This window comes from Lethenteron reissneri, chromosome 2, assembly GCF_015708825.2.
Source record: "Lethenteron reissneri isolate LAM-NWPU_2019-01 chromosome 2, ASM1570882v1, whole genome shotgun sequence".
NCBI classification, from domain to species: domain Eukaryota; kingdom Metazoa; phylum Chordata; class Hyperoartia; order Petromyzontiformes; family Petromyzontidae; genus Lethenteron; species Lethenteron reissneri.
The window spans coordinates 11,670,112-11,696,892 of NC_083780.1; the positions used below are offsets into that span (position 1 = coordinate 11,670,112).

Consider the following 26,781-nt stretch of genomic DNA (forward strand, 5'->3'; position numbering starts at 1 on the left):
AGAGAGAGGGAGAGACACAGATCTGTCGATCACTGAAACGAGAGACGGGAGAGACACAGATCTGTCGATCACTGAAACAGAGAGCGGGGAGAGACACAGATCTGTCGATCACTGAAACAGAGAGGGGGGAGAGACACAGATCTGTCGATCACTGAAACAGAGACGGGGGGGAGAGACACAAATATGTCGATCACTGAAACAGAGACGGGGGGAGAGACACAGATCTGTCGATCACTGAAACAGAGACGGGGGGAGAGACACAGATCTGTCGATCACTGAAACAGAGAGAGGGAGAGACACAGATCTGTCGATCACTGAAACAGAGAGAGAGGAGAGACACAGATCTGTCGATCACTGAAACAGAGACGAGGGGAGGAGACACAGATCTGTCGATCACTGAAACAGAGAGAGGGGGAGAGACACAGATATGTCGATCACTGAAACAGAGAGAGAGGGAGAGACACAGATCTGTCGATCACTGAAACAGAGATGGGGGGAGAGAGACACAGATCTGTCGATCACTGAAACAGAGAGGAGAGGCACAGATCTGTCGATCACTGAAACAGAGACGGGGGGAGAGACACAGATCTGTCGATCACTGAAACAGAGACGGGGGGGAGAGACACAGATCTGTCGATCACTGAAACAGAGAGGAGAGACACAGATCTGTCGAGCAAGACTGGCCGTCTTCCAGGTCTGCAATAAACGCATCTTGAGTTTGTCTTCGGCTGTAAGCTCGTCGCTAGGTGGTCTCCTGACGACGGCTCCCCTCCCGTGTCCGTGTGCAGGCCGCGCGGCCCGAACGGGCATCCCCGGCTCGATCCGTGGAGGAGGGTGGGGGTACGTGGGGTGGCGACGGTGGTGGTAACCGTGGTGGAGCTGGAGGTGGAGGAGGAGGTGGAGGAGGAGGAGGAGGAGGTGGTGGACGAGCAAATCGGAGGCCTCGATGGACCTGCTCGGAGTGGCCCCGTGACGGACGCCGCTCGCGATGGACATTGTCGACGAGAATGAGGCTCTCAGCCGCTTCTTCGAGAGGACGGGAGCCGGTGAGTGAGAGCGGTCGGGGCGGGCGGTGGACACGGTTGGGTTCCACGATTGCGAGCGCGAGAGAGCGAGAGCGAGAGAGCGAGCGGCGGATTCACGGTGGCCGCGATGGAGACGCGGCCACCGGTTCACGCGTGGGTGCCCACGTTTTGAGGCTTCGAGGGCCCCGTTCGCCCGCTGTTTTGTGGCCGTGTCGGAGAAGGCGGGCTGCGCGTTCAGTCTGAGTCTCTGGTGTGCGTCTATGGGTGTCGAAGTCTGTGGGTCTCTGTGCACGTCTGTGGGTCTCTGTGAAAGTCTGTGGGTCTCTGTGTAAGTCGGTGGGTCTCTGTGTAAGTCGGTGGGTCTCTGTGTAAGTCTGTGGGTCTCTATGTAAGTATGTGCGTCTCTGTGTAAGTCGGTGGGTCTCTGTGTAAGTCTGTGGGTCTCTGTGTAAGTCTGTGTAAGTCTGTGGGTCTCTGTGTGAGTCTGTGGGTCTCTGTGTAAGTCTGTGTAAGTCTGTGGGTCTCTGTGTAAGTCTGTGGGTCTCTGTGTGAGTCTGTGGGTCTCTGTGTAAGTCTGTGTAAGTCTGTGGGTCTCTGTGTAATTTGTGTAAGTATGTGGGTCTCTGTGTGAGTCTATGGGTCTCTGTGTAAGTCTGTGGGTCTCTGTGTGAGTCTGTGGGTCTCTGTGTAAGTCTGTGGGTCTCTGTGTGAGTCTGTGGGTCTCTGTGTAAGTCTGTGTAAGTCTGTGGGTCTCTGTGTAAGTCTGTGGGTCTCTGTGTAAGTCTGTGTAAGTATGTGGGTCTCTGTGTGAGTCTATGGGTCTCTGTGTAAGTCTGTGGGTCTCTATGTAAGTCTGTGGGTCTCTGTGTAAGTCTGTGGGTCTCTATGTAAGTCTGTGGGTCTCGTTGGCCTGCGCGATGCGGGTGAACCCACAGGCAACACGGGGAGGGCTCCCCCAATGGCTTGGCCTGGCGGTCGTTGGCTTCGACTCACGGAGACCCCCAAACCCTCCCCCCCCAGCAGTGGTAACAGCGGTCAGCGTACGGCCGTGTTTGGAAGCCGGGGAGGGAATCATTGGAGTCGATGCGAGAATGTGTTCCTCCTCCTCCTCCTGGCAGCGAGCGAGCGAGCGGTCAATAGCTCTAAGTGGTGAAACTGCTCCGTCATGTTGACTCAAACCATTAGGGGCCCTTGATAATCTCATAAATACTGACGCTGGCGTTCGATATCAACCGCTGAGCGCGACATTTATTTGTTTAGGCAGGAGGCGAAAAGTGAGTTATGCATCTGCGGTGGCTCTGCGAGTTTTGTGAGCTCACGTGAACTCTCACTCACCCACTGACTCACTCATCCACTCGCTCACTCACCCACTGACTCACCCATCCACTTGCTCATACACTCACTCGTCCACTGATTCACCCATCCACTCGCTCATAGACTCACTCGTCCACTTACTCACCCACTCACTCACTCACTCATCCACTCACTCACTCACTCATCCACTCACTCACTCACTCATCCACTCACTCATCCACTCACTCATCCACTCGCTCATCCACTTACTCACCCACTCACTCACCCACTCATTCACTCATCCACTCACTGATCCACCTACTCATCCACTCATCCACTTACTCGTCCACTCACTCATCCACTCACTCGTCCACTCACTCATCCACTCACTCGTCCACTCACTCATCCACTCACTCATCCACTCACTCACTCACTCACCCACTCACTCACCCACTCACTCACCCACTTATTCATCCACTTACTGATCTACCTACTCATTCACTTACGCACCCACTCAATCAACCACTCATTCATCCACTCACTCGTCCACCTACTCCCCCACTGACTCACCCACTCACCCACTCACCCACTCACCATCTCACCCACTTACCCACTCACCACCACACCCACCACACTGCTGGTTGCCCGACTTCTCTCTCTCTCTCCGGTTCTTCCCTCGCACTGCTCCACTGTGGAGTTCCCTCCTCCTCCTCCCGTCACCACCACCATCACCACCACCACCATCACCACCATCACCACCACCACCGCTGCAGTCTCCATCGCGACACTCCGCCCGAACTCTGCTCGCGTCCTCGCTGAGCTCCACCTCGCTCCATCTCCCCGGTGGAAGTGCCCTCTCTCTCTCCCCCGAGTTGTTTCCCTACTTTGGCTGCCACTCCGGCGTTAGCCTCAACCGTCATCATCATCAACGTCATCGTCATCATCATCGTCATCATCATCGTCATCATCATCATCGTCATCAACACAACCACGTGTACCCTGGTGGAACGAGTGGACTGTTCCACTCAGCTACCCCAACACAACCACGTGTACTCTGGTGGAGCAAGCAGACTGCTCCACTCAGCTACCCCGATACAACCACGTGTACCCTGGTGGAGCGAGTGGACTGCTCCACTCAGCTACCCCAACACAACCACGTGTACTCTGGTGGAGCAAGCGGACTGCTCCACTCAGCTACCCCGACACAACCACGTGTACCCTGGTGGAGCGAGTGGACTGCTCCACTCAGCTACCCCAACACAACCACGTGTACTCTGGTGGAGCAAGCGGACTGCTCCACTCAGCTACCCCGATACAACCACGTGTACCCTGGTGGAGCGAGTGGACTGCTCCACTCAGCTACCACCACAAGTGCCGTGGAACGGCTCACAACGCTATCACGATAGCGAACGTCACTCTGCTGCTGCTGCTGTATTTTTTGTCCAAACGCCGTTTGGAGAGTGGACGCAGGGCGCAGCGTGGAGATTTGCGTTGCGGCTTCAGCGATGCGTGTGCTCCGTGTGAGATGGCCCATCTCGACTGGCTCCAGGCCTCAGCAGAGTAAGAAAAACTGACTAACTAACTCACTAACCTTAACTCTTTTTTTTAAGTATGAAAAGTAAGAATAGAGGTTTTTTTTTACCCCTCTGAGCAATAAAACGGGAGTTGTGTTAAGATGTTCAGACACCAAAATAGAAACCTTTTTGCAAGAAACCACACACAGTACTTGCAGACAAAAACACGCTCTGATAATACGTGAATTATATTGTTGGTTATTTCGGTAAAGTCACGTAGAAGGGAAATAATAAAAAAATAAGAATATAAAACAATAAAATCCTCACGACGTTTCGATTGCAACACAAGCAACCATTCACAGGTGTGAAAACCACAGCAAGAACATTTGAAACAAGTGCACGGCTGTGCGCACGCACGCGGGCACGCACGCGGGCACGCACGCACGCACGCGGGCACGCACGCACGCGGGCACGCACGCACGCGGGCACGCACGCACGCACGCGGGCACGCACGCACGCACGCGGGCACGCACGCACGCGGGCACACACGCGGGCACGCACGCACGCGGGCACGCACGCACGCGGGCACGCACGCACGCGGGCACGCACGCACGCGGGCACGCACGCACGCGGGCTGGCGGGTGGGAAAAGCCACCATCGATGGGAACTTCCCGTGCCGACCCTTCAGAGCCCAGTCGGTCGATCGATCGATCGGACTGATCAGACCGTTGCGTTCCGGCCGTTTTGGACGAGCACCTGCTCCGTCGATTTGACGACCACCGGTTTCGCCGATTAGCCAACTTGGGAGTTCCCCGATCCCCCCCACCGCCCCGGCAAACACAACTTAAACTCTGGACCCGCTGCAAAGCGCGCTGGGTGTTGCTCGCGGTCAAACGACGACCGCACAGAACCACGGCGGATCGGGAATCAAGAACAACGATGACGTCTGGTAGTAGGGTTTTACCCTTTCAGCTGGTACAAAAACTGACACCTTTATACAAGGCATCATGTTTGCAATAACCACAACACAAGCAGTCAAAATGCAAACAAAAAGAAAACAACTCTGATAGTTTTGTTTGGGTCTCTATGTGAGTCTATGGGTCTCTACGTGAGTCTATGGGTCTCTATGTGAATCTATGGGTCTCTATGTGAGTATATTAGTCTCTATGTGAGTCTATGGGTCTCTATGTGAGTCTGTGGGTCTCTATGTGAATCTATGGGTCTCTATGTGGATCTATGGGTCTCTATGTGAGTCTATGGGTGTCTATGTGAGTCTATGGGTCTCTATGTGAGTCTATGGGTCTCTATGTAAATCTATGGGTCTCTGTGTGAGTCTATGGGTCTCTATGTGAGTCTATGGGTCTCTATGTGAGTCTGTGGGTCTCTATGTGAGTCTATGGCTACGTGAGTCTATGGGTCTCTATGTAAGTCTATGGGTCTCTATGCGAGTCTATGGGTCTCTATATGAGTCTATGGGTCTCTATGTGAGTCTATGGGTCTCTATGTGAGTCTATGGCAACGTGAGTCTACGGGTCTCTATGCGAGTCTATGGGTCTCAGACGGAGCCGAACCCAATTGATCGGCTGCGGGCTCGCGGCTTTCTGTCCGTTTCGGGACATCTACCTGGCGCGGTGGTGCTGGTTTGTAGCAAACGTCACGTGCACTGGGAGAGAGAGAGAGGCGGGGAGAGAAAGGCGGCCGGGCGGGCGTGGTCCTGGACCCCCCCCCCCCCTTCACCGCACAGGTGCGACGTCCCCGGCCTTCACAGATGCTGGTTCAACAGCTCTGGCTCCTGCGTGGGTGATCTTGGGGAGTGGGAGTTGTGTGTGTGCGGCATGAGTATCGTGGACGTGTGTACACGCGCGTGTGTGTGTCATGATTGCTGTGAACGTGTGCACGTGTGTGTGTGTGCGGCTTGAGTGTTGTGAACGTGTGTGTGTGTGTCATGAGTGTCGTGAACGTGTGTACGTGTGTGTGTGTACGTGTGTGTGTGGCATGAGTGTCGTGAACGTGTGTACACGCGTGTGTACGTGTGTGTGCGGCATGAGTGTCGTGGACGTGTGTGTGTGTGTGTCATGAGTGTCGTGGACGTGTGTGTGTGCGGCATGAGTGTCGTGTACGTGTGTACGTGTGTGTGTGTGTCATGAGTGTCGTGTACGTGTGTGTGTGTGCGGCATGAGTGTATAGCTAAGTCTCTAGGGGGGATCTTTGTCCTCGGAGCGGTGGTGCAGCGGTTAGCGCTTACGCTGCGCTCGGAGTTCGATTCCACTCGCTCAAGGCCAACACCCGGTGACGATTATCTGAACCTGCGTCCTGGTCCTCCCCTAGGTCGACTCAGCCTCAAACGAGTACCCGGTGCGGTGTGTAAAAACATAGCCACTGGGGAGACAAAGGCGGCCGGGCGTGGTGCTGGCCACCCCCCCCCCCTCGTGTGCCGTTGAGCCTTCGTTTGGTGCTGCTCGCTAACAGCACTTGCCCCTGCAGTCTGTTAGAAGCCATACGAGAGGGGTGGGGTGGGGGTGATCTTTGTCGTCTTCGTTGTGCCCAGTGTGTGTGCATGTGTGCGTGCGTGTGTGCGTGTGCATGTGTGCGTGCGTGTGCGTGCGTGTGTGTGTGTGCATGTGTGCGTGTGTGTGTGTGTGCATGCGTGCGTGTGTGTGTGCGTGCGTGTGTGTGCGTGCATACGTGCGTGTGTGTGCGTGCATACGTGCGTGCGTGCGTGTGCGTGCACACAGGCGCGTGAGCGTCAGAAGCAGATCCCTCGCCGTGTTTGCGTTGTGTCCTTGTACCTTGAGTCTGCCACACACAGAGAGAGAGAGAGAGGGGGGGGTAGTGGGGGTTATTAAAGAGCGGCTCTCCGTTATCTCTGTGCCGGTGAACCATTAACCCACCGGGCGTGTTTGCAGGAGCCATAGCACCCCAGGTATTCGCCGCTCCGCTGCAAGCTGAGAAGAACAAATTTGAAAGGTCGCCGCCGGTAACGCCTTTGTGTTTTTGACGCGCTTATCTCTGAGCCGAACTGTATTCGGGGTGAAAATACGAATTACGCCGCTGCAAAATTATTTGTTTTTTTTATCCAAAATGTCATGGGGGTAACAGTGACGCCGATGAGCCACTGGTTGTCGCGACCGGTGGTGAAATCTACGCAACTGCCAGATGGCCGCGCGGGCACATTTCTTTTTGTGATTTCCCACGTGGGAAGAAGTCGTCGTGTCTGCCTGCCGATCCGATCTCAGCCCGCTTCGTCAGTTTGAATTTCGATTTAAAGCTTTCGTGACTGCAGGGATTCACTTTCTTGGTTCTTTCGGTAAAGTCACGTAGAATTGAAATAATAAAATGATAAAAAATATTTTATTTCGTCAGTTTGCTTCGGATAAATCCCGGCTCTGAGAACAAGCGCGGCGATCGGGGCCGAGCGCAGGGCGCTGGTGCCCTCTGTGGATGGGACAGGCAAGTGGTGAGTTCTGCCACGTCACAGAAGCGGCTTTGTGACGTCACAGAGCTAGCACTGTGACGTCACAGCGGGGGACCGTTCCGTGACAGGGTGTTGCGCCGCTCGCCGGCAGAGTTCCAAACGGAAAACGACTTCGTCTCATGGCGCGACAAAGTGATAACTCCATCATCATCATCGACATCATCGTTGTAAGCCATAATCTATCCACTGCTGGATGAAGGCCTCACCCCCCCCCCCACCACCGTCACCATTTCCAGCGACCGCGACGACCGACCTGACGCTGCCACACGACGCGAGAACGGCTTCCCCCCCATTGGCTGCCACTCCGCCGTCTCGACCGCCACTCGTGACGCGTCCATGGGAACGGAGTCGGCGGCAGAAATAACAAGAAAAAATATAAGAAAACGACTGCCCGGAGGGGGAGGGGGGAGGGGAGTGTGGGGGAGGGCGGCTAACCAAACAAAAAAATAATCGTCGAACGTAAAATGGACGTTCGCCAACAATGGGCGATTCGACAGCGCCCTTTGACCCCGCGTCCGCTCTGCGGTTACTGTCCATGACATAGCCGCGTGAGCCTCGTAGCCAATCGCCGAAGATCGTTGTTGCCCCCCCCCGCCCCCCCCGCCCCCCGTGTTGTTATTGTGTCGAGCCGCACGCTTGTCCCGCCATGTCCTCGCTCCGCTATCGGTGACCCCACCGCTGCCACCCCGCGGTGGACGCACCTGGAGGCGCGCTGCGTACAAAGGCCGCTCGCGCCTTTCGCAGGCGGTGACGGCGCTGAGAATGGTGACAATGGCGGCAATGGCGGCCATGGTCACGGTGGCAGCGTAGGGAGCGGTGGTGTAGCGGTTAACCGCGCCGCGCTACGAACCCGGCGACCCGAGTTCGATTCCCGCTCGCGGCCACCAACGCGAGCGACGATTATCTGAAGCGGTCCTGGGCCTCCCTTACGTCAACTCAGGCTGAAATTAGTAACCCGTGTAAACATCGCCGCTAGGAAGACAAAGGCGGCCGGGCGTGATGCTGGCCACCCACCCCCTCGTGTGCCTTGTCGGCTTTCATAGGTGGCACTTGCTAACAGCACTTGGCCTGTTTGACGCGTAAGCTTCCGCGAACAATATTATCCACAATATTTTTCTGGGTTAGATCGCGTACATATAGATGTGTCGTTAAAACCACGCCAACACCCGACACAGCCAATTAGTAAGGGTTGTGCTGTAAACAAAACGTGCAATTTAGTTACAAGTTCAGCACACTGGTGTGTTAAGAGAGTAAACCCACAGCATTTACAATTCGATTGTACGACGTTTCGCCAGTAATTACAACGAGCATCATCAGGCAACAGCCTGAACATTGATTGTGTTTGAACCCGTGGGTTTACTGTCTCTGTGTGGGGTGGTGGCGGGTTTACCGCCACATTTATATTGACATGATCTAACCCAAACCCTCCCACACCCCCTCTATTAAGCACTTGGCTCCAACAGTCTAAGGCTATATGGGGTACCTTTGTAGATGTTTTGTGTGAGTGTGCATGAGTGTCTTTGTTTGCGTCCGCTAAGATGCGAATAACTTAATTGACGCCAGGCACAAATCCGCGGTGCGTTTTCATCTCCGGTGCCTCTCTTAATACGGATAAGGGTAATAATCATTCATTTAAACATTACGTCCAATAATTACAGCAGGCGCACACGTGCATATCTCTCTCTCGCAGTACCCATTTATACGGCCCATTGAGAGTGAATTACTCGATACCATCACTCACTACAAATGCTTATCACGCAATGTTTACAATTATTGGCCTCATGAAGAAATTGGCACCGGGAAAGGGGATGCCGACATATCCCAGGTGGGTACCGATGAGTGAAATATCTAAAAAAAAAAGCACTCAGCACGTATTGCAGGTTACATCTTTAAAAGGGGCCTTATTTTTCGATTTAAAGCTTTCGTGACTGCAGGGATTCATCGTCTTGGTTCTTTCGATAAAGTCACGTAGAAGGGAAGTAATAAAATAATAAAAATAAAACATAATAAAATAAAATAATTATTTTATTTTATTATGTTTATTTTTTTAAATAAAATAATTATTTTTTTTTATTATGTTTTATTTTTATTATTGTATTACTTCCCTTCTACGTGACTTTACCGAAATAACCAAGAAGAGGGGCCTTATTGACGAATGGGTTGATGTTAGTGTTGTGCATTGTTCATTTGTGCACCACTGGCAACGCAGCAGCGCCACCAACCAACAAAACCATTCGTGAAATATCAGCATCCTTTGTGCTCCTAGACTCACGCGGGCCCTAAGTTTGACGCGAAAATTTTCGATTTAAAGCTTTCGTGATTGCAGGGATTCATCTTTTTGATTCTTTCGGTAAAGTCACGTAGAAGGGAAATAATAAAATAATGAAAATAAAACATAATAAAATACAATTCTCAGGACGCTGTCTTTCCGACAGACCTGTTCTTCACCTGAGGACGGCTGCTTGCGTTGTGGCCGAAACGTCGTGAGAATTGTATTTTATAATGTTTTATTTTTATTATTTTATTATTTCCCTTCTACGTGACTTTACCGAAATAACCAAGAAGACAGTGTGGTTGTGTTACTAATAAATGGTGCATATATTCGCACTAGAAAAGCATTAGTTGTTAAACCTTGTGAATGTTACTGGGTCACGATTGGCTTAGGGATAAATGTGTGGTACGTTAGGCGAAGTCCTTCATTAACCTCTCAGAATAGGCAGGCACGTGATTCAATTGCCAAAGTATTATTTGACGCAAAACAACCATCGCCAAGGTCGCCGTGAAGAAGCACAATCAATGAGCAGACCCAACGATGATTCCTCTTTCACATATCACGCCTGAACGCTTCTAACTGCTGCTCTGCACGTATTGGATTTCTATGCTACTGTTACCTTCATTATTCAACAGGGAAGCTAAATATTTCGAAGACCCGCCTCTTCCTCGTAAGGCACGCCCTTTTCCTGCATAGGCCCCTCCCCTTTATGATTAGGCCACACCCCTTTCTGAACAGACCCACCCCTTTCTGAACAGGCCACACCCCTTTCTGAACAGGCCACACCCCTTTCTGATCAGGCCACACCCCTTTCTGAACAGGCCACACCCCTTTCTGATTAGGCCACACCCCTTTCTGATCAGGCCCCACCCCTTTCTGATCAGGCCCCACCCCTTTCTGATTAGGCCACACCCCTTTCTGATCAGGCCCCACCCCTTTCTGATCAGGCCCCACCCCTTTCTGATTAGGCCACACCCCTTTCTGATCAGGCCACACCCCTTTCTGAACAGGCCACACCCCTTTCTGATCAGGCCCCACCCCTTTCTGATTAGGCCACACCCCTTTCTGATCAGGCCACACCCCTTTCTGAACAGGCCACACCCCTTTCTGATCAGGACGCGGTTTCATCTCTTCCATTTTCGCGTCAGCGCCTTTCCTTTTAGGCCCCGCCCCCTTCCTCTTTAGGCCCCTCCCCTTTTCTGTTCAGGCCCCGCCCCTTCCCCCCACACACACGGGGGGGTTGGGCTGGTTTTGGTAGCGGTCGGGGTTGTGACGGGGGGAAGGTGTGAGCTCGTAGCCAGGGGGTAGGGCGCAGTGGAGGTGGGGGGGCAGTAGAGGTGGGGGCAGTGGAGGGGGGGGGGCAGTGGAGGTGGGGGGGGCAGTAGGGGTGGGGGGGCAGTAGGGGTGGGGGGGGCAGTAGGGGTGGGGGGCAGTAGGGGTGGGGGGGCAGTAGGGGTGGGGGGGCAGTAGGGTGGGGGGGCAGTAGGGGTGGGGGGGGCAGTAGGGGTGGGGGGGGGGCAGTAGGGTGGGGGGGGCAGTAGGGGGGGGGGGGCAGTAGGGGTGGGGGGGGCAGTCAGGGGGGTGGGGGGGGCAGTAGGGGTGGGGGGGGCAGTAGGGTGTGGGGGGGCAGTAGGGGTGGGGGGGGGCAGTAGGGGTGGGGGGCAGTAGGGGTTGGGGGGGGGGCAGTAGGGGTGGGGGGGCCGTAGGGGTGGGGGGGGCAGTAGGGGTGGGGGGGGCAGTAGGGTGGGGGGGGGCAGTAGGGGTGGGGGGGGGGCAGTAGGGGTGGGGGGGGCAGTAGGGGTGGGGGGGCAGTAGGGGGTGGGGGGGCAGTAGGGTGGGGGGGGGCAGTAGGGGTGGGGGGGGCAGTAGGGGTGGGGGGGGGCAGTAGGGGTGGTGGGGGGCAGTAGGGGTGGGGGGGCAGTAGGGGTGGGGGGGGCAGTAGGGGTGGGGGGGCAGTAGGGGTGGGGGGTCTAGTAGGGGTGGGAGGGGGCAAGTAGGGGTGGGGGGGGCAGTAGGGGTGGGAGGGGGAGTAGGGGTGGGGGGGGCAGTAGGGGTGGGGGGGCAGTAGGGGTGGGGGGGCAGTAGAGGTGGGGGGGCAGTGGAGGTGGGGGGGGCAGTAGGGGTGGGGGGGGGGCAGTAGGGGTGGGGGGGCAGTAGAGGTGGGGGGGCAGTAGGGGTGGGGGGGTGGGGCGGCTTCACCATGACGACCAGGGCAGCAAGAGATACAAGACAGCAGACGTCACATAAAAATGCGCAACTTTAAATAAATATAGACAACACGTTCTACTTCATTAAATAGACTTTTTAATAAATGTCTTCTCCTACAACATCAGAGTGCAGCGCCACATTAAATACGCACTACAATGACAATAGTTTAAAGCGATTTGAAGCATGTTTTTTTTTTAGGGGGGGGGGGCAGAGCTTTGTGACGTCATATTTGAGAGGGGGGGGGGGTCTGACTTTTTGTGACGCCGTGTGACGAAGGGGGGGGGGGGTTAAAAAATCCTCCAAAATCGCGTGACGTCATTTATGGACGCCCCCTTGGCACGCGATGGTCGTACTAGTGACGCTCTCTCCTCCCCCCGCATCCTACAGGCCACGGGTGGGCAACCTTTTACTCTGCCAAGGGGACATTTGGATATTTATAACAACATCATTCGCGGTCCGTACAAAATGATCAACTTAAAAATTTTGCCCGTTGTTATATTTGCCCAAACATTTCGATTTAAAGCTTTCGTGACTGCAGGGATTCATCTTCTTGGTTCTTTCGGTAAAGTCACGTAGAATGGAAATAATAAAATAAAAAAACATAATAAAATAATAAACATTAAAATAAAACATAATAAAATAATTATGTTATTATGTTTTATTTTCATTATTTTATTATTTCCATTCTACGTGACTTTACCGAAAAAACCAAGAAGATTTGCCCAAACATTTAATTAACTCGCTCCTAATGCGATGGCTGGAACCGCTTCTCTTTGGTGAGGCATGTGATGTTAGCTGCTGCTATTGATGATGTTGCTGTTGCTACTCGCAACTGCTTTTCCAGGTTTGCTCCTAGACTTGTTGAATTTCGAGTCCCGCCTGTGGTTGCCTTGGCAGGGCCAGAGACCAAATGATTTCGCGGGCCTTGTACGGCCCGCGGGCCGGACGTTCCCCAGCCCTGCTACAGGTGATCTTTGGTCTAACCCCTCCCCCCTCCCCCCCACGGCGCTATCAGCCAGCCTCGCCTTGACCTTCGAACCCTGCCTCGGCGGGTTATCGCTGCCGAATGTCAAATTGCTCTTCGAGTCATCCTGCAGCACCGCGAGCGGCAGCAGCAGCGGCAGCAGCAGAAGGACAGAGGCGTCGTCCCTTCACCTGACTGCGATTCCAAAGGCGGCAGGTGTCGGCATCGACGTTTTGATCTCAGAATGTGAGCGTGCGCAGATAAAGAGACACCCCACCCCCCTCCCGTGTCGCCTCAAGTGCTGTTAGCGAATAGCTAACACCTGTGAAGGCCGCCACGGTACACGACGGGGGGGTGAGTGGTCTCGCAACCACGCCCGCCGCCCGCCCGTCCGCCCGTCCGTCTTTGTCTTCCCAACTGGCGATGTTTACTACACAACCGCAGCAGGTGCTCGGGCGAGGTCTGCGGCAGAGGTCGCAAACGGGTTTTGATTCCTTACCCGTACCCGTACCCGGCCGCACCAGGGTCGCAAATGGGTACCCGTACCCGTACCCGGCCGAGTACGGGTACCCGTTCCCTACCCGTACCCGTTCCCTACCCGTACCCGTACCCTACCCGAAATGAGTGACAAACGGTTACTCACCAGTGACTCACGGCCTACCCGTACACGTACCCGGCCGGGTACGGGTAGCCAGGTATCGGGTAGGGTACGGGTATCGGGTACCCGGTTGCGACCTCTGGTCTGCGGTGGGAACGGGAAGCACGTCGGCACAGCTGCGATTACACTCCTCGGGAGAGCCAAACGCGGCTGAGCGTGCAAACTCTACCCGCTGTCATTTATGGACGCATGGAGGCAGGACAGCAAGTAGGTCCGGGAGGTTTCGCGTGGCTTTTTTACGCCGTCACCACCACCCCCACCCCACGCCACCCCTGCCCCGCCAGTGGAGCAGACGGTCACGTGGAAAATAATCGCGGAGGCATTTCGCCCAAATCCAGATTAGAGTGTCGCGTACGTGGGTCACGTGTGCGCGTGCGTGTGTGACGTGTGTGTGTGTGTCACGTGTGTGTGTGACGTGTGTGACGTGTGTGTGTGTGACGTGTATGTGTAACGTGTGTGTGTGACGTGCGTGTGTGACGTGTATGTGACGCGTGCGTGTGTGTGTGTGTGTGTGACGTGTGTGTGTGACGTGCGTGTGTGTGACGTGTGTGTGACGTGTATGTGTGACGTGTGTGCGTGTGTCACGTGTGTGACGTGTGTGTATGACGTGTGTCCGTGTGTGACGTGTGTGACGTGTGTGTGTGTGACGTGTATGTGTGTGACGTGTGTGTGTAACGTGTGTGTGGGACGTATATATGTGTGACGTGTGTGCGTGTGTCACGTGTGTGTGTGGCGTGTGTGTGTGACGTGTGCGCGTGTGACGCGCGTGCGTGTGTCACGTGTGTGTGTGACGTGTCCGTGTGTGACGTGTGTGTGTGACGCGCGTGCGTGTGTCACGTGTGTGTGTGGCGTGTGTGACGTGGGTGTGTGACCTGTGTGTGTGTGACGTGTATGTGTGACGCGTGTGACGTGCGTGTGTGACACGTGCGTGTGATGCGCGTGCGTGTGTCACGTGCCACACGCACGCCCGCGTGTGCGTCGTCACACACGCTGCGCTACGAACCCGGCCGTGACCCGAGCTCGACTCCCGCTCACGGCCACCAACGCCGGTGACGATGATTCTGAGCCGGTCCTGGGCCTCCCCTAGCCGTCACGTGACGGTGGCCCCACGCGGCTGCTGTGATCCAGCGCCGTGGAGGCCGCGGCGAGGGGCTGGTGGATCACCGCACAGACGCCGCGAGCCTCCCCCTCCCGTGAGCGTCGAGCAGCCCTACCCCTGGCTCGCCAGGAGGACACGTGAACTCCACCCGTTCCGTCCGCGTGGGATAGAGCGTTCCACCCTCGCACACGGGCGCGTTGTCCGGGCGCTCCGGTGTCGTCCCACGTATAAACACTCGTCAATCGCCCGGTGACACCTTGCTATGGAGAGGCATGCCGAGCTTGGGACGTTGTTGATAGTGCCGGCTCCTCGTCGCGCAACTGCTGCTGCTCCTGCTGCTGCTACTCCTGCTGCCGCTGCTGCTACTGCTGCTGCTGCTGCTGCTCCTGCTGCTGCTCCTGCTGCTGCTGCTCCTGCTGCTGCTGCTGCTCCTGCTACTGTTGCTGCTCCTGCTGCTGCTCCTGCTGCAACTGCTGCTGCTGCTCCTGCTGCTGCTCCTGCTGCTGCTGCTCCTGCTGCTGCTGCTGCTCCTGCTGCTGCTGCTGCCGCTGCTGCTGCCACTGCTGCTGCTCCTGCTGCTGCTCCTGCTGCTGCTGCTGCTCCTGCTGCTGCTGCTCCTGCTCCTGCTCCTGCTGCTGCTGCTGCCGCTCCTGCCTCCTGCTGCTGCTGCTACTGCTCCTGCTGCAACTGCTCCTGCTGCTGCTGCTCCTGCTGCTGCTGCTCCTGCTGCTGCTGCTCGTGCTGCTGCTGCTGCCGCTGCTGCCGCTCCTGCTGCTGCCGCTGCTGCTCCTGCTGCTGCTGCTGCCGCTGCTGCCGCTCCTGCTGCTGCCGCTGCTGCCGCTGCTGCTCCTGCTGCTGCTGCTGCCGCTGCTGCCGCTCCTGCTGCTGCTGCTGCTGCTCCTGCTCCTGCTGCTGCTGCCGCTGCTGCCGCTCCTGCTGCTGCTGCTCCTGCTGCTGCTAATGCTGCTGCTGCTCCTGCTGCTGCTACTGCTACTGTTGCTGCTCCTCCTGCTGCTGCTGCTGCTGTTGCTGCTGCTGCTTGTGCTGCTGCTCCTGCTGCTCCTGCTGCTACTGCTGCTGCTCCTGCTGCTGCTGCTGCCGCTGCTCCTGCTGCTGCTACTGCTCCTGCTGCTGCTCCTGCTGCTGCTCGTGCTGCTGCTGCTGTTGCTGCTGCTACTGCTCCTGCTGCTACTGCTGCTGCTGCTCCTGCTGCTCCTGCTGCTACTGCTGCTGCTCCTGCTGCTGCTGCTGCCGCTGCTGCTCCTGCTGCTGCTCCTGCTGTTGCTGCTGCTGCTGTTCCTGCTGCTGCTGCTCCTGCTGCAGCTGCTCCTGCTGCTGTTCCTGCTGCTGCTCCTGCTGCTGCTGCTGCTACTGCTGCTGCTGCGACTCATCAAGAGTGTGGCTCTTTATGAGTCACGGTGCTTGAGCAGCAACAGCGACCGCGGTCCCGGCCGCCTCTGCTGCTCAGCGACAGCTCCTCCGAGTCCTTGACTGAGCGAATGTTTCTCGTCTTCGTCTTCTTCGTCTTCTTCGTCACAATAGCAGAGCGCCAACTCGCCTGAGCGTGGTAGGGTGGTGGCAGCGCTGGTGAGAATCTAACGCCAGTGACTTCGCAGCGGGAAGGGCTCCTCGTCTGGGTTCGATTCCCGACCCGGGCGCCGCCTTTCTGGCCTGGCGAGCGTGAGTGTGAGAATGAGTGTGAGAGTGTGTGAGTGAGTGCGAGTGAGTGCGAGTGAGAGTGCGAGTGAGAGTGTGAGAGTGAGTGTGAGAGTGTGTGAGAGTGTGCGAGAGTGTGCGAGTGAGTGCGAGTGAGAGTGTGAGAGTGTGTGAGTGAGTGCGAGTGAGTGCGAGTGAGAGTGCGAGTGAGAGTGTGAGAGTGAGTGTGAGAGTGCGAGTGAGTCCGTCTGCTACAGCAGAGGTGTAGGAATTCCAACAAGACCTACATCTCTGCTTTATTGACCTCGTCAAGGCCTATGATACCAGCACTAGGCCTGGGCTCTGGGTTGTTCTTCGTGCTTTCGGAGTCCCTGACGATCATTAAGGACCTTCATGATGGTGAGCGGGCCCGGGTAAAACTACGTGGCCGGGAGTCAGAGCCTTTCCCTGTACACCTTGGGGTGCGACAGGGATGTCCTCTGGCTCCCACATTATTTAACATATATTTTGATCACGTAGTTCGTGAAGCCTTCAATAGCTGTACCGGGGGAATTTCCATTTGGTACAGATATAATGGGAGGCTGATCGATGCCCGGGTGTGATCAAGGGATGGCTCCCTATTGGTCAACCACGTTATGTATGCCGATGATTTGGTAATAGCTGCTCATTCAGAGGAGGAGTTGGAGATGCTGCTGCTGAGACTGAAGTTTGCCACTAAGAGGTGGGGCCTTACCATCAGCCCCACCAAAACTAAGCACCTGCCTGGGTATTTTGTACCATCGGAAACTCCACCCCCACAACTCCCAATCGGTGATGGGGCAGTTGTGGAGAGCGTGGAGAGTTTCCCATACCTGGGCAGTGTGCTTATGACCGGCTCCAGTTTAACAGCAGAGGTCTCACTCCGAATCAGTCAAGTGGCAATATCTTTTCATCGGTTGCGTAACGCTGTGTGGAAGCTACCTGGTCTGTCGCTCCGCACGAAGCTTCAGGTCTTCTCGGCCACGGTCATTCCCTCCCTTCTCTACGCTTGCGAAACGTGGACCCCCCTAATGGAGCATCTTCGCCGGTTGGAAACATTTAGGCTGGCCTGCCTACGATCCTTCCTGGGTTTAACCAGGCTGGATTGTGTGAGGAACTCACAAATCCTTGAAAGATCTGGGCAAAGTCCCATCGGTGAGCTCCTCCAGCAGGCAAGGCTGCGTTGGCTGGGTCATGTAGCCCGCATGTCCAGCCACTGCATGCCTAAACAGCTTTTGTTCGGCCGGATCGAGGGGGCTAAACGGGCGCGGTACAGGCTAGAGAAGAGATGGAGTGATGTGGTACAGGAGGACGTGGAGCTGAGTGGACTTGCCGATGACTGGTACCAGCGGTGTCAAGATCGGCCTGTGTAGAGGAGGCTCGTGAAGGACGCTACTGGGCAGTTGGAGGCAGTCTCCCTCCAGCAACAACGGAGGGCGGAGGAGCGACGCTCACAACAACGAGCGGAGCGCCGGGTGGCTAAAGCACAGCATGTTGGCACAGTAGGGGGCACAGGTGGTGCATCAGCTAGTCATCTAGGTCATCTCAGTCAGTCGACCCGTGGCAACTGCTGGGTCTACCCCGTGACCTCCTGCCAGCGGGCGTTCGACACTTCACGTGGCCTCAAGGTGCACATGGCCTTGCACAAGCGTCGTGGTGACGTCACCGCCACTTAGTGGCGAATGGCGGTTGTTGTTGTTGCCCTGTATGCCTACAGCAAACGTACAAAGACAAATGTTCCCAATGTTAGCATACACGGGCCCTGTTAGGGCAAGTGCTGCTTAGAAAGTTACACCTATGAAGGCCCGAACGGTACACGAGAACGGGCTGTGGTGTGGCCAGCACCACGCCCGGCCGCCTTTGTCTCCCCAGTGGTGAAAGTTGCACACCCCACTAGGTACTCATTTTAAGGCTGAGTCGACCTAGAGGAAACCCGACACCGGTTCAGATAATCCTCACTGGCGTTGGTGTCCGTGAGCGGAAATCGAACTCGGATCGCTAGGTTCGTAGCGAAAGCGCGCGCACTTCCCACACACACAAAGATAAAGATCCCCTGTATAGCCTTAACAGACTGTAGGGGCAAGTGCTGTTAGCGAGCACCTATGAAGGCCGGAACGGTACACAAACGAGGGGGTGGGTGGCCAGCACCACGCCCGACCGCCTTTGTCTCCCCAGTGGTGATGTTTACACACCGCACCGGGTACTCATTTGAGGCTGAGTCGACCTAGGGGAGGCCCAGGACCGGTTCAGATAATCGTCACTGGTGTTAGCCGTGAGCGGGGATCGAACCCTGGTCGCCAGGTTCATAGCGCAGCGCGCTAACCGCTACACTACCGCTCCCCATAAACACCCCCACGCACCACACACACACACACTCTGACACACACTCTGACACACACACACGTGGCTTAGGAATAGCACACACACCAGCTCACATGCCGCTAAGCCAGATTAAGTGCAACGCGTCTTCGTGGGACGGCTGCTTCGAGTGGGCATGAGAATAATAAAAATAGATCCCTCATTGTTGGAATAGTTGAGACCGCTGAGCGGATCTCGCGTAGCCAATCACAAACGCCCTGGCGTCGCCGTGCAGCGACCAATCATCATCGTCATTGCCATGATGACGATCGTCTTCGTCATCATCATCATCGTCGTCGTCGCTATTGTCATGATCGTCATTGTCGTCATTGTCGTCGTCATTAATTCTATATTTGAAGTTTTCGTCACTGCAAGGATTCATACTCGCTTGTGTTGCGCCCGAAACGTCGCGATTTAATTTATTATAATTTTTTTTACCGACGTGACTTTACCGAAAAAACCAAGGAGTATGTGAATAATCTTCTTGGTTCTTTCGGTAAAGTCACGTAGAAGGGAAATAATAAAATAATAAAAATAAAATACAATTCTCACGACGTTTCGGCCACAACGCAAGCAGCCGTCCTCAGGTGAAGAACAGGTCTGTCGGAAAGACAGCGTCATTAATGCTATATATATATTACAAAGTTCGTTCCCATCAGTCTATTCACGTCACTTCATTGCTACTCTCTTCCTCAGTTGCGCTGCTTCCAGTGCAGATCATATAAATTGGAGCTTTTATCCAATCAGTTTTTCCACCTGTGCTGCTGTCTCCGCCTCTCCGGGTGAAACATCTACCCTGAGGCCTTCAGAATGTCGAGTGAATCCCCTCCGCTGTTGAAGCAAATGGGGACGATGTTGTTGACCGTCATATTATTTAACCAATCAGATGTCGAGTTTGCTATTGTGGGCGTGTTCTTTGACACGTTGGAGCCTTCTAGCTGGCCTAGCCGCCTCCGATAGCATTTTTCGTGTGGCGTGATCGGGGGCCAGTTAGCTACCTGAAGTAAAACTAGCTAGCACGTAACGTAGCATCATCTAAGATTTATTTAAACTTTCTTTCGTGACGTTTAGATTTTTAGATGGAGTGCCTTAGATTTTTTTTCCATGTTATTTGTGTTTTACGGCATTTTTGCTTGCTTGGTGGTCGTACGAGTAAATGTGACTGGTTGTTGTGAGTTTGCTCTTGTTGCTTTGGTAATGACATTGATTTTGGCTATGCGATGTCTATTTGTGATGCAGCATCCTGTCATGCTGCGTAATAGTGGTACATCCTTGATGGTTTCAGTCACCGTGTATTCATGCCTCTGCTGTTAGTGTATTGTAACTCTCATAGGTGTTGTGCCTCGTGTTAAATCAATTTATTCCACTCGATAAAGGTTACTGTCACTGTGAATGTCGGGTGGCTACGTCGAATGACAACAGCCTATAGCCCTAGTGTCATGGTGAGGTTGTTCGAAGGCGGCTTAATTGCGGGAGGGTAGCACCGAAGCATCTCTAAAACACCGGAGAAGAGCCGCCGATGACCGAGGATGATAAACGGAGAGCGGCAGCCACGGGATGGAACGCGTCCGAGATCCGGGAGGAGGTCCGTCCACCGTGGAGGAGACGGAGCGTCGATGGAATCGGCTCCTTGTGTGGATCGTCACGCCGACAGGGTCGCCGGCAGGCCTTGATCCAGCAGTGGATTGACCATGGCCGCCGCTGCTGATGATGATGATGGTGCCATTTAAAAATCAAACCGTATGGAACGTTTTTGCTTGAACGGGAATTTTTTTTTTTTACGATTCGCTGTTATTCTTTTACGCAATGGCGTTCACGATTTTACGAGCCACTCTCAGCGGGGTCAACGGCATCCCCCGCCCGCGCTCGACGGTTTACACCCCCCCCTCCTCCAGCGCAGTAAAAACTCCCCTCGCTCCCTCCCTCGCTCGCTCGCCGTTCCACCGCACGCTTCGCCTGCCGTCGAGTCCCGACGCCTCCCCCGGCTCGCGTCGAATGTTTGGCGAGTGAGACGGTGGATGAGCGACATCCCGTTCCTAGGCTCACGCAGAGAATGGCGGAATCGGATAGAGAAAATCGCAGATTCGCACAGAGACTCACACAGAGACCCGTAGACTCACACACCCAGAGACTCACACAGAGACCCGTAGACTCACACAGAGACCCGTAGACTCACACAGAGACCCGTAGACTCACACAGAGACCCAGAGACTCACACACCCAGAGACTCACACAGAGACCCGTAGACTCACACAGAGACCCGTAGACTCACACAGAGACCCAGAGACTCACACACCCAGAGACTCACACAGAGACCCGTAGACTCACACAGAGACCCATAGACTCACACAGAGACCCGTAGACTCACACAGAGACCCAGAGACTCACACACCCACATACTCACACAGAGACCCAGAGACTCACACACCCAGAGACTCACACAGAGACCCGTAGACTCACACAGAGACCCAGAGACTCACACACCCAGAGACTCACACAGAGACCCGTAGACTCACACAGATACCCGTAGACTCACACAGAGACCCGTAGACTCACACACCCAGAGACTCACACAGAGACCCGTAGACTCACACAGAGACCCAGAGACTCACACAACCAGAGACTCACACAGACACCCGTAGACTCACACACCCAGAGACTCACACAGAGACCCGTAGACTCACACAGACACCCGTAGACTCACACAGAGACCCATAGACTCACACACCCAGAGACTCACACAGAGACCCGTAGACTCACACAGAGACCCGTAGACTCACACAGAGAGCCGTAGACTCACACAGAGACCCGTAGACTCACACCGAGACCCGTAGACTCACACAGAGAGCCATAGACTCACACAGAGACCCGTAGACTCACACAGACACCCAGAGACTCACATAGAGACCCGTAGACTAACACAGAGACCTGTAGACTCGCACAGACACCCGTAGACTCACACAGAGACCCATAGACTCACACAGAGACCCGTAAACTCACGTACCCGTAGACTCACACAGACACCCGTAGACTCACACAAACACCCATACCCTCACTCGGACATGCATAGCCTTCACATGGAACCACAGATGTCGTGATCTGGGTTGGGTACATGTGCGCCGGATGGAGGATAGGGTAAGCGACTCTGAGGTTGAGAACAGGAGGAGGTCGCGATGGGTGGCTCACGCGTGCCAGGTGCAGTCGCCAAGACGGCAGAGGTCACAACCGGGCACCCGATACCCGTACCCTACCCGAAACCCGGCTACCCGTACCCGGCCGGGTACGGGTAGCCGTTTGCGGCCCTGGTGCGGCCGGGTACGGGTACGAGTAGGCCGTGAGTCACCGGTGAGTAACTGTTTGTCACTCATTTCGGGTAGGGTACGGGTACGGGTAGTGTACGGGTACCTCTACCCGGCCGGGTACAGGTACGGCTACCCGTTGGCGACCCTGGTGCGGCCGGGTACGGATACGGGTAAGGAATAAAAACCCGTTTGCGACCTCTGCAAGACGGGCATTGGAGCTTGGACACAAAGGGGAAGAGCTACAGCAAATCTGCGTCGACGCTACGTTACGTTTCTCCAGTAATTCGCTAACTGGAATGTGTTCGGCTCTTCTCCGTCGACAGATAACCTCGGCAGAAGACGGAACATCGTCACACCCACAGACACATCGCGCACACACAGATTCACACATCTGTAGTCACTGACACGCCCACCCGTGTAAGATGCGCACTTGAGCAGAGGCAAAGATCCCCCGCGAAGTCCACATAGACCGGCGGGGCAAGTGCTGTGAGCGAGCACCTACAAAGGGTTGGAACTGCACACAAGGGGGTAGCGTGGCCAACACCACGCCCGGCCGCCTTTGTCTTCCTCAGAGATTGGGTTTTATATACAACGCATAAGGTACTCATTTGAGGCTGAGTCAACCTATGGGAGGCCCAGGACCGGTTCCGATATACGCCACTGATGTTGGCCACGAGCGAGAATCGAACTCGGGTCACCGGATTCGTAACACATTGTGCTAACCACTGCGCCACCGCTCCCCTGGCCGGTACATAGACGCGCGCACGTGCGCTCACAAACACGCATGACATATCTCATCTTCACGTTGGTTCCACTCTTTATTTATTTATTTATACAGTCCAAAATTACTTTAACACTCGTCTTTCACCCACGATGCCAGCTGCCCTATCACCCACGTCACCAACAGCGTCAGCATCAACAGGACGACCATCACCGCCGCCACCCCCAACAACAACACAGCCATCACTGAAAACTCCACCACCACCACCACCATCATCATCATCATCGCTACCACCACCGTCATCACAAATAACAGCATCACCACCAGCAACACCTGAAACCACCAACAACAGCACAGCCGTCACTAAATAACACCACCATCATCGCCCCAATCGACAACACAAATGAAAACACCACCACCACAATCACCACCACCACCACTACCACCCCAGGAGTCTATAAAATAATTGGTACTGCCTTTCTGGATAAAAAAATGCCCGCCATGGGAATGTGGAATTTCCACCGCTGGCCCTGTGCTGCTATTAGAGATGAGTGCCGCCCCCCCCTCTTTGATTTGCGTTTGACCTTTGACACGGCGCTGGCCTTGCCGGCGATTATTACCTCACCCGTGACCGTTACAGTGGGCCCATAATGGCCAGGTTCTTGCGACAGAGCGAAGGTTCACGGTAACCATGGCGGGCAAGGGAAGTCACCGGCGGAGAGGGTAAAGTCCGTGACCAGCGACCATCCCACAGGGCTCTGCAGTGGACAGCACCACCCAGCCCCAAGCATGAAACCTACCCATAATCTGTAGGCTTCAGACTAATTTCTACCCATAATCTATAGGTCTCAGACTAATTTCTACCCATAATCTATAGGTCCCAGACTAACTTCTACCCATAATCTATAGACTTCAGACGAATTTCTACCCATAATCTATAGGCCTCATGCTAATTTCTACCCATAATCTATAGGCCTCAGACTAATTTCCACCCATAATCTGTAGGTCTCAGACTAATTTCCACCCATAATCTGTAGGTCTCAGACTAATTTCCACCCATAATCTAAAGGCCTCATGCTAATTTCTACCCATAATCTATAGACTTCAGACGAATTTCTACCCATAATCTATAGGCCTCATGCTAATTACTACCGATAATTTATAGGCCTCAGTCTAACTTCTACCCATAATCTGTAGGCTTCAGACTTAATTTCCACCAATAATCTATAGACTTCAGACTAACTCTTACCCATAATCTATACGCCTCGTGCCAATTTCAACCCAATAATCTATAGGTCTCAGACTAACTCCTAACCATAATCTGTAGGCCTCAGTCTAACTTCTACTCGTAATTTCCTAGGCCTAAGCCTGACATAACCCCAACTTATGGCCCTATCCGCTAACTACGACCAACTAACCGCCCATCTCCCACATCTAACCCCTGACCCCTGCACCCCTAACCCTGAACTGTAACCTCCAGCCCAGATCATCTCCTAACATCAATACCTAACACCGAGCCTCTAAACCCGCACTTCTCATTTCCCTCTGGCGCGGCCATAACCTCCCCGACCGCGCCAACCGATAGAAATCCTTCACCTGCGTCTGGCGCCGGGGTTCGGCAAAGCCGCGGCTACGGAGCCGGCGCGATGCGGCTCTTCCCGGGACCCCTTCGCGACCTCGATTCATCGCGGACCCACCACCGTCTCGTATTCACCGCACGGTCCATTGCGGCTCTTGGAATATTGAGGGGTTCCTTTTTCTGTTGGTACCGAATTCGTAAATGATCAGAACAAATTTGCTCATCCCCGTTACGTCGTCTGGCGAGTCACCTCCGCCGGTTGCAATACGCCCAGCATCGTGGGTCGGTGCCTGCCCTGGTCACTCAGGCCTCTGTGTGTCCAGCAAGCGGGTCCCTGGGCAGCCCAGGCAGCCAGCCATCACTGCCTCTCCCTGCAAGCCTGCGAGACCGTTGGCAGACTGCGCTGGTCTCGACGCGATCCACAAAACCCACCTCTCTACGTCTCTCTCCGTGTCCCTTTGTGAGCGTGTCGTTTCTCTCCCCGAGCGCCTCTCCTTTTGTCCCTCGGTCTCTGTCCCTTTGACTCCCTTTGTATTTCTCTGTCTCTCTCCCCCCCCCTCTCGGTCTCTCTAAAAGACGCGTCTTCTTGTCCTCCCCATGTTCGCTTGCACCCATCAGCGCCCTCTCTCTCTCTATCTCTGTCTTTGTCTGCAGGTCGCGTCTGCGAATGCTCTCCTGAATGATAGTCTTTGGTTATTTCGGTAAAGTCACGTAGTTAGAAATAAAATAAAAATAAAACGCATCACGACGTTTCGACCGCGTTGCGTTGCGATCGAAACGTCGTGATTTGTTTGATTTTTATTTTATTTCTACCCACGTGACTTTACCGAAAGAACCAAACAGTATGGATTCCTGCAGTCACGAAAGCTTCAAATCAAGATCTCTCCTGAATTCTCACCTGGTTACACAAAGACAACGTCACTCTCTCTCTCTGCTATTGTCTTTCCGTCTCTACACAGCCGCCTTTGAGCTCACACTCCCCACCACTCCCCACCACTCCTCACCCTCCCCGCACTCTCTCTCCCCAGCGCACTCGCCCCCCTCACTCTCACTGCACTCGCTCTCTGCTAATCCTCACCCTCTCCACGCGCCCCCACCACCACCACCACCTCACCCTCACCACCCTCACCACCCTCGCTCTCTCTCACTCGTCCCCTCTCGCCCCGGCTGCTTACAGTGTTTTTTAGCCCGGACGAATTCCTGCGCATTGAGCCACATTCCTCATTAATCAGCCCAGCCATGGATAATGGATTTCTAGGGCACAGGTCCGAAGAAGGGGGTGTGGGAGCGCGCCCGCGCGCGTGTGTGTGAACGCGCGTGTGTGTGAACGCGTGTGTGAACGCGTGTGTGAACGCGTGTGTGAACGCGCGTGTGTGTGAACGCGTGTGTGTGAACGCGCGTGTGTGTGAACGTGTGTGTGAACGCGCGTGTGTGTGAACGCGTGTGTGTGAACGCGTGTGTGAACGCGCGTGTGTGTGAACGCGTGTGTGTGAACGCGCGTGTGTGTGAACGTGTGTGTGAACGCGCGTGTGTGTGAACGCGTGTGTGTGAACGCGCGTGTGTGTGAACGTGTGTGTGAACGCGCGTGTGTGTGAACGCGTGTGTGAACGCGCGTGTGTGTGAACGCGTGTGTGAACGCGTGTGTGAACGCGTGTGTGAACGCGTGTGTGAACGTGTGTGTGTGAACACGCGTGTGTGAACGCGCGTGTGTGTGAACGCGTGTATGAACGCGTGTGTGAACGCGTGTGTGAACGCGTGTGTGAACGCGTGTGTGAACGTGTGTGTGTGAACACGCGTGTGTGTGAACGTGTGTGTGTGAACGCGTGTGTGAACATGTGTGTGTGAACGCGCGTGTGTGTGGACGTGTGTGTGCGAACGCGTGTGTGAACATGTGTGTGTGAACGCGCGTGTGTGTGGACGTGTGTGTGTGAACGTGTGTGTGAACGTGTGTGTGTGAACGCGCGTGCGTGTGAACGTGTGTACGGGGAGCGGTGGTGCAGCGGTGAGCGCCGCTCTCTCGCTACGAACCCGGCAGAGAGCCGAGTTCGAATCCCGCTCACGGTGAACGCCGGCGACGATTATTATCTGAACCGGTCATGGGTCTCTCCCCTAGGTCGACTCAGCCTCAAATGAGTACCTGGCGCGGTGTGTAAATATCCCCACTTGGGAGACAAAGGCGGCCGGGCGTGATGCTGGCCACCCACCCCCTCGTGTGCCGTGCCGGCCTTCATAGGTGCTCGCTAATAGCACTTGCCTCAACAAGTCTGTTGAGGCTATACGGGGGATCTTTGTCTTTGTGTCTTTGTGGAGCGGAGGCGCAGCGGTTAGCGCCACACTGCGCTACGCACCCGGCAGAGACCCGAGTTCGATTCCCGCTCACGGCCAATTACGGTGGCAGCGAATATTTGCACCGGGACCTTGGCCTTCCCTCTGTTGACTCAGCCGTAATGATTGAATGCTTGGTGGGCGGTTTGGAGGTTTTCAGTTTTCTGTTTCCATCGGTGCACGTGGCCATGACGGAACAAATGAAGCCCCTCCGTGACCCATCTAAGAGATCCCTCACGATGCCTGTCGTACACCCTCCACCACCCGACACATTCAGCGACTCAAAATCGTCACGTGAACGAGGTGGCCAATTT

At 55.0% G+C, this 26,781-nt stretch overlaps 1 protein-coding gene across 1 annotated transcript in view; it reads left to right on the forward strand.

The window, feature by feature from the left end:
* Positions 1 to 26,781, forward strand: part of MYRF (myelin regulatory factor) — a 93,154-nt gene that overhangs the window by 25,040 nt on the left and 41,333 nt on the right. The window contains 1 exon segment of the mRNA XM_061552506.1: positions 789 to 1,046. Within this exon segment, the coding sequence (XP_061408490.1) occupies positions 989 to 1,046 (58 nt within the window). The 5' untranslated portion in view covers positions 789 to 988.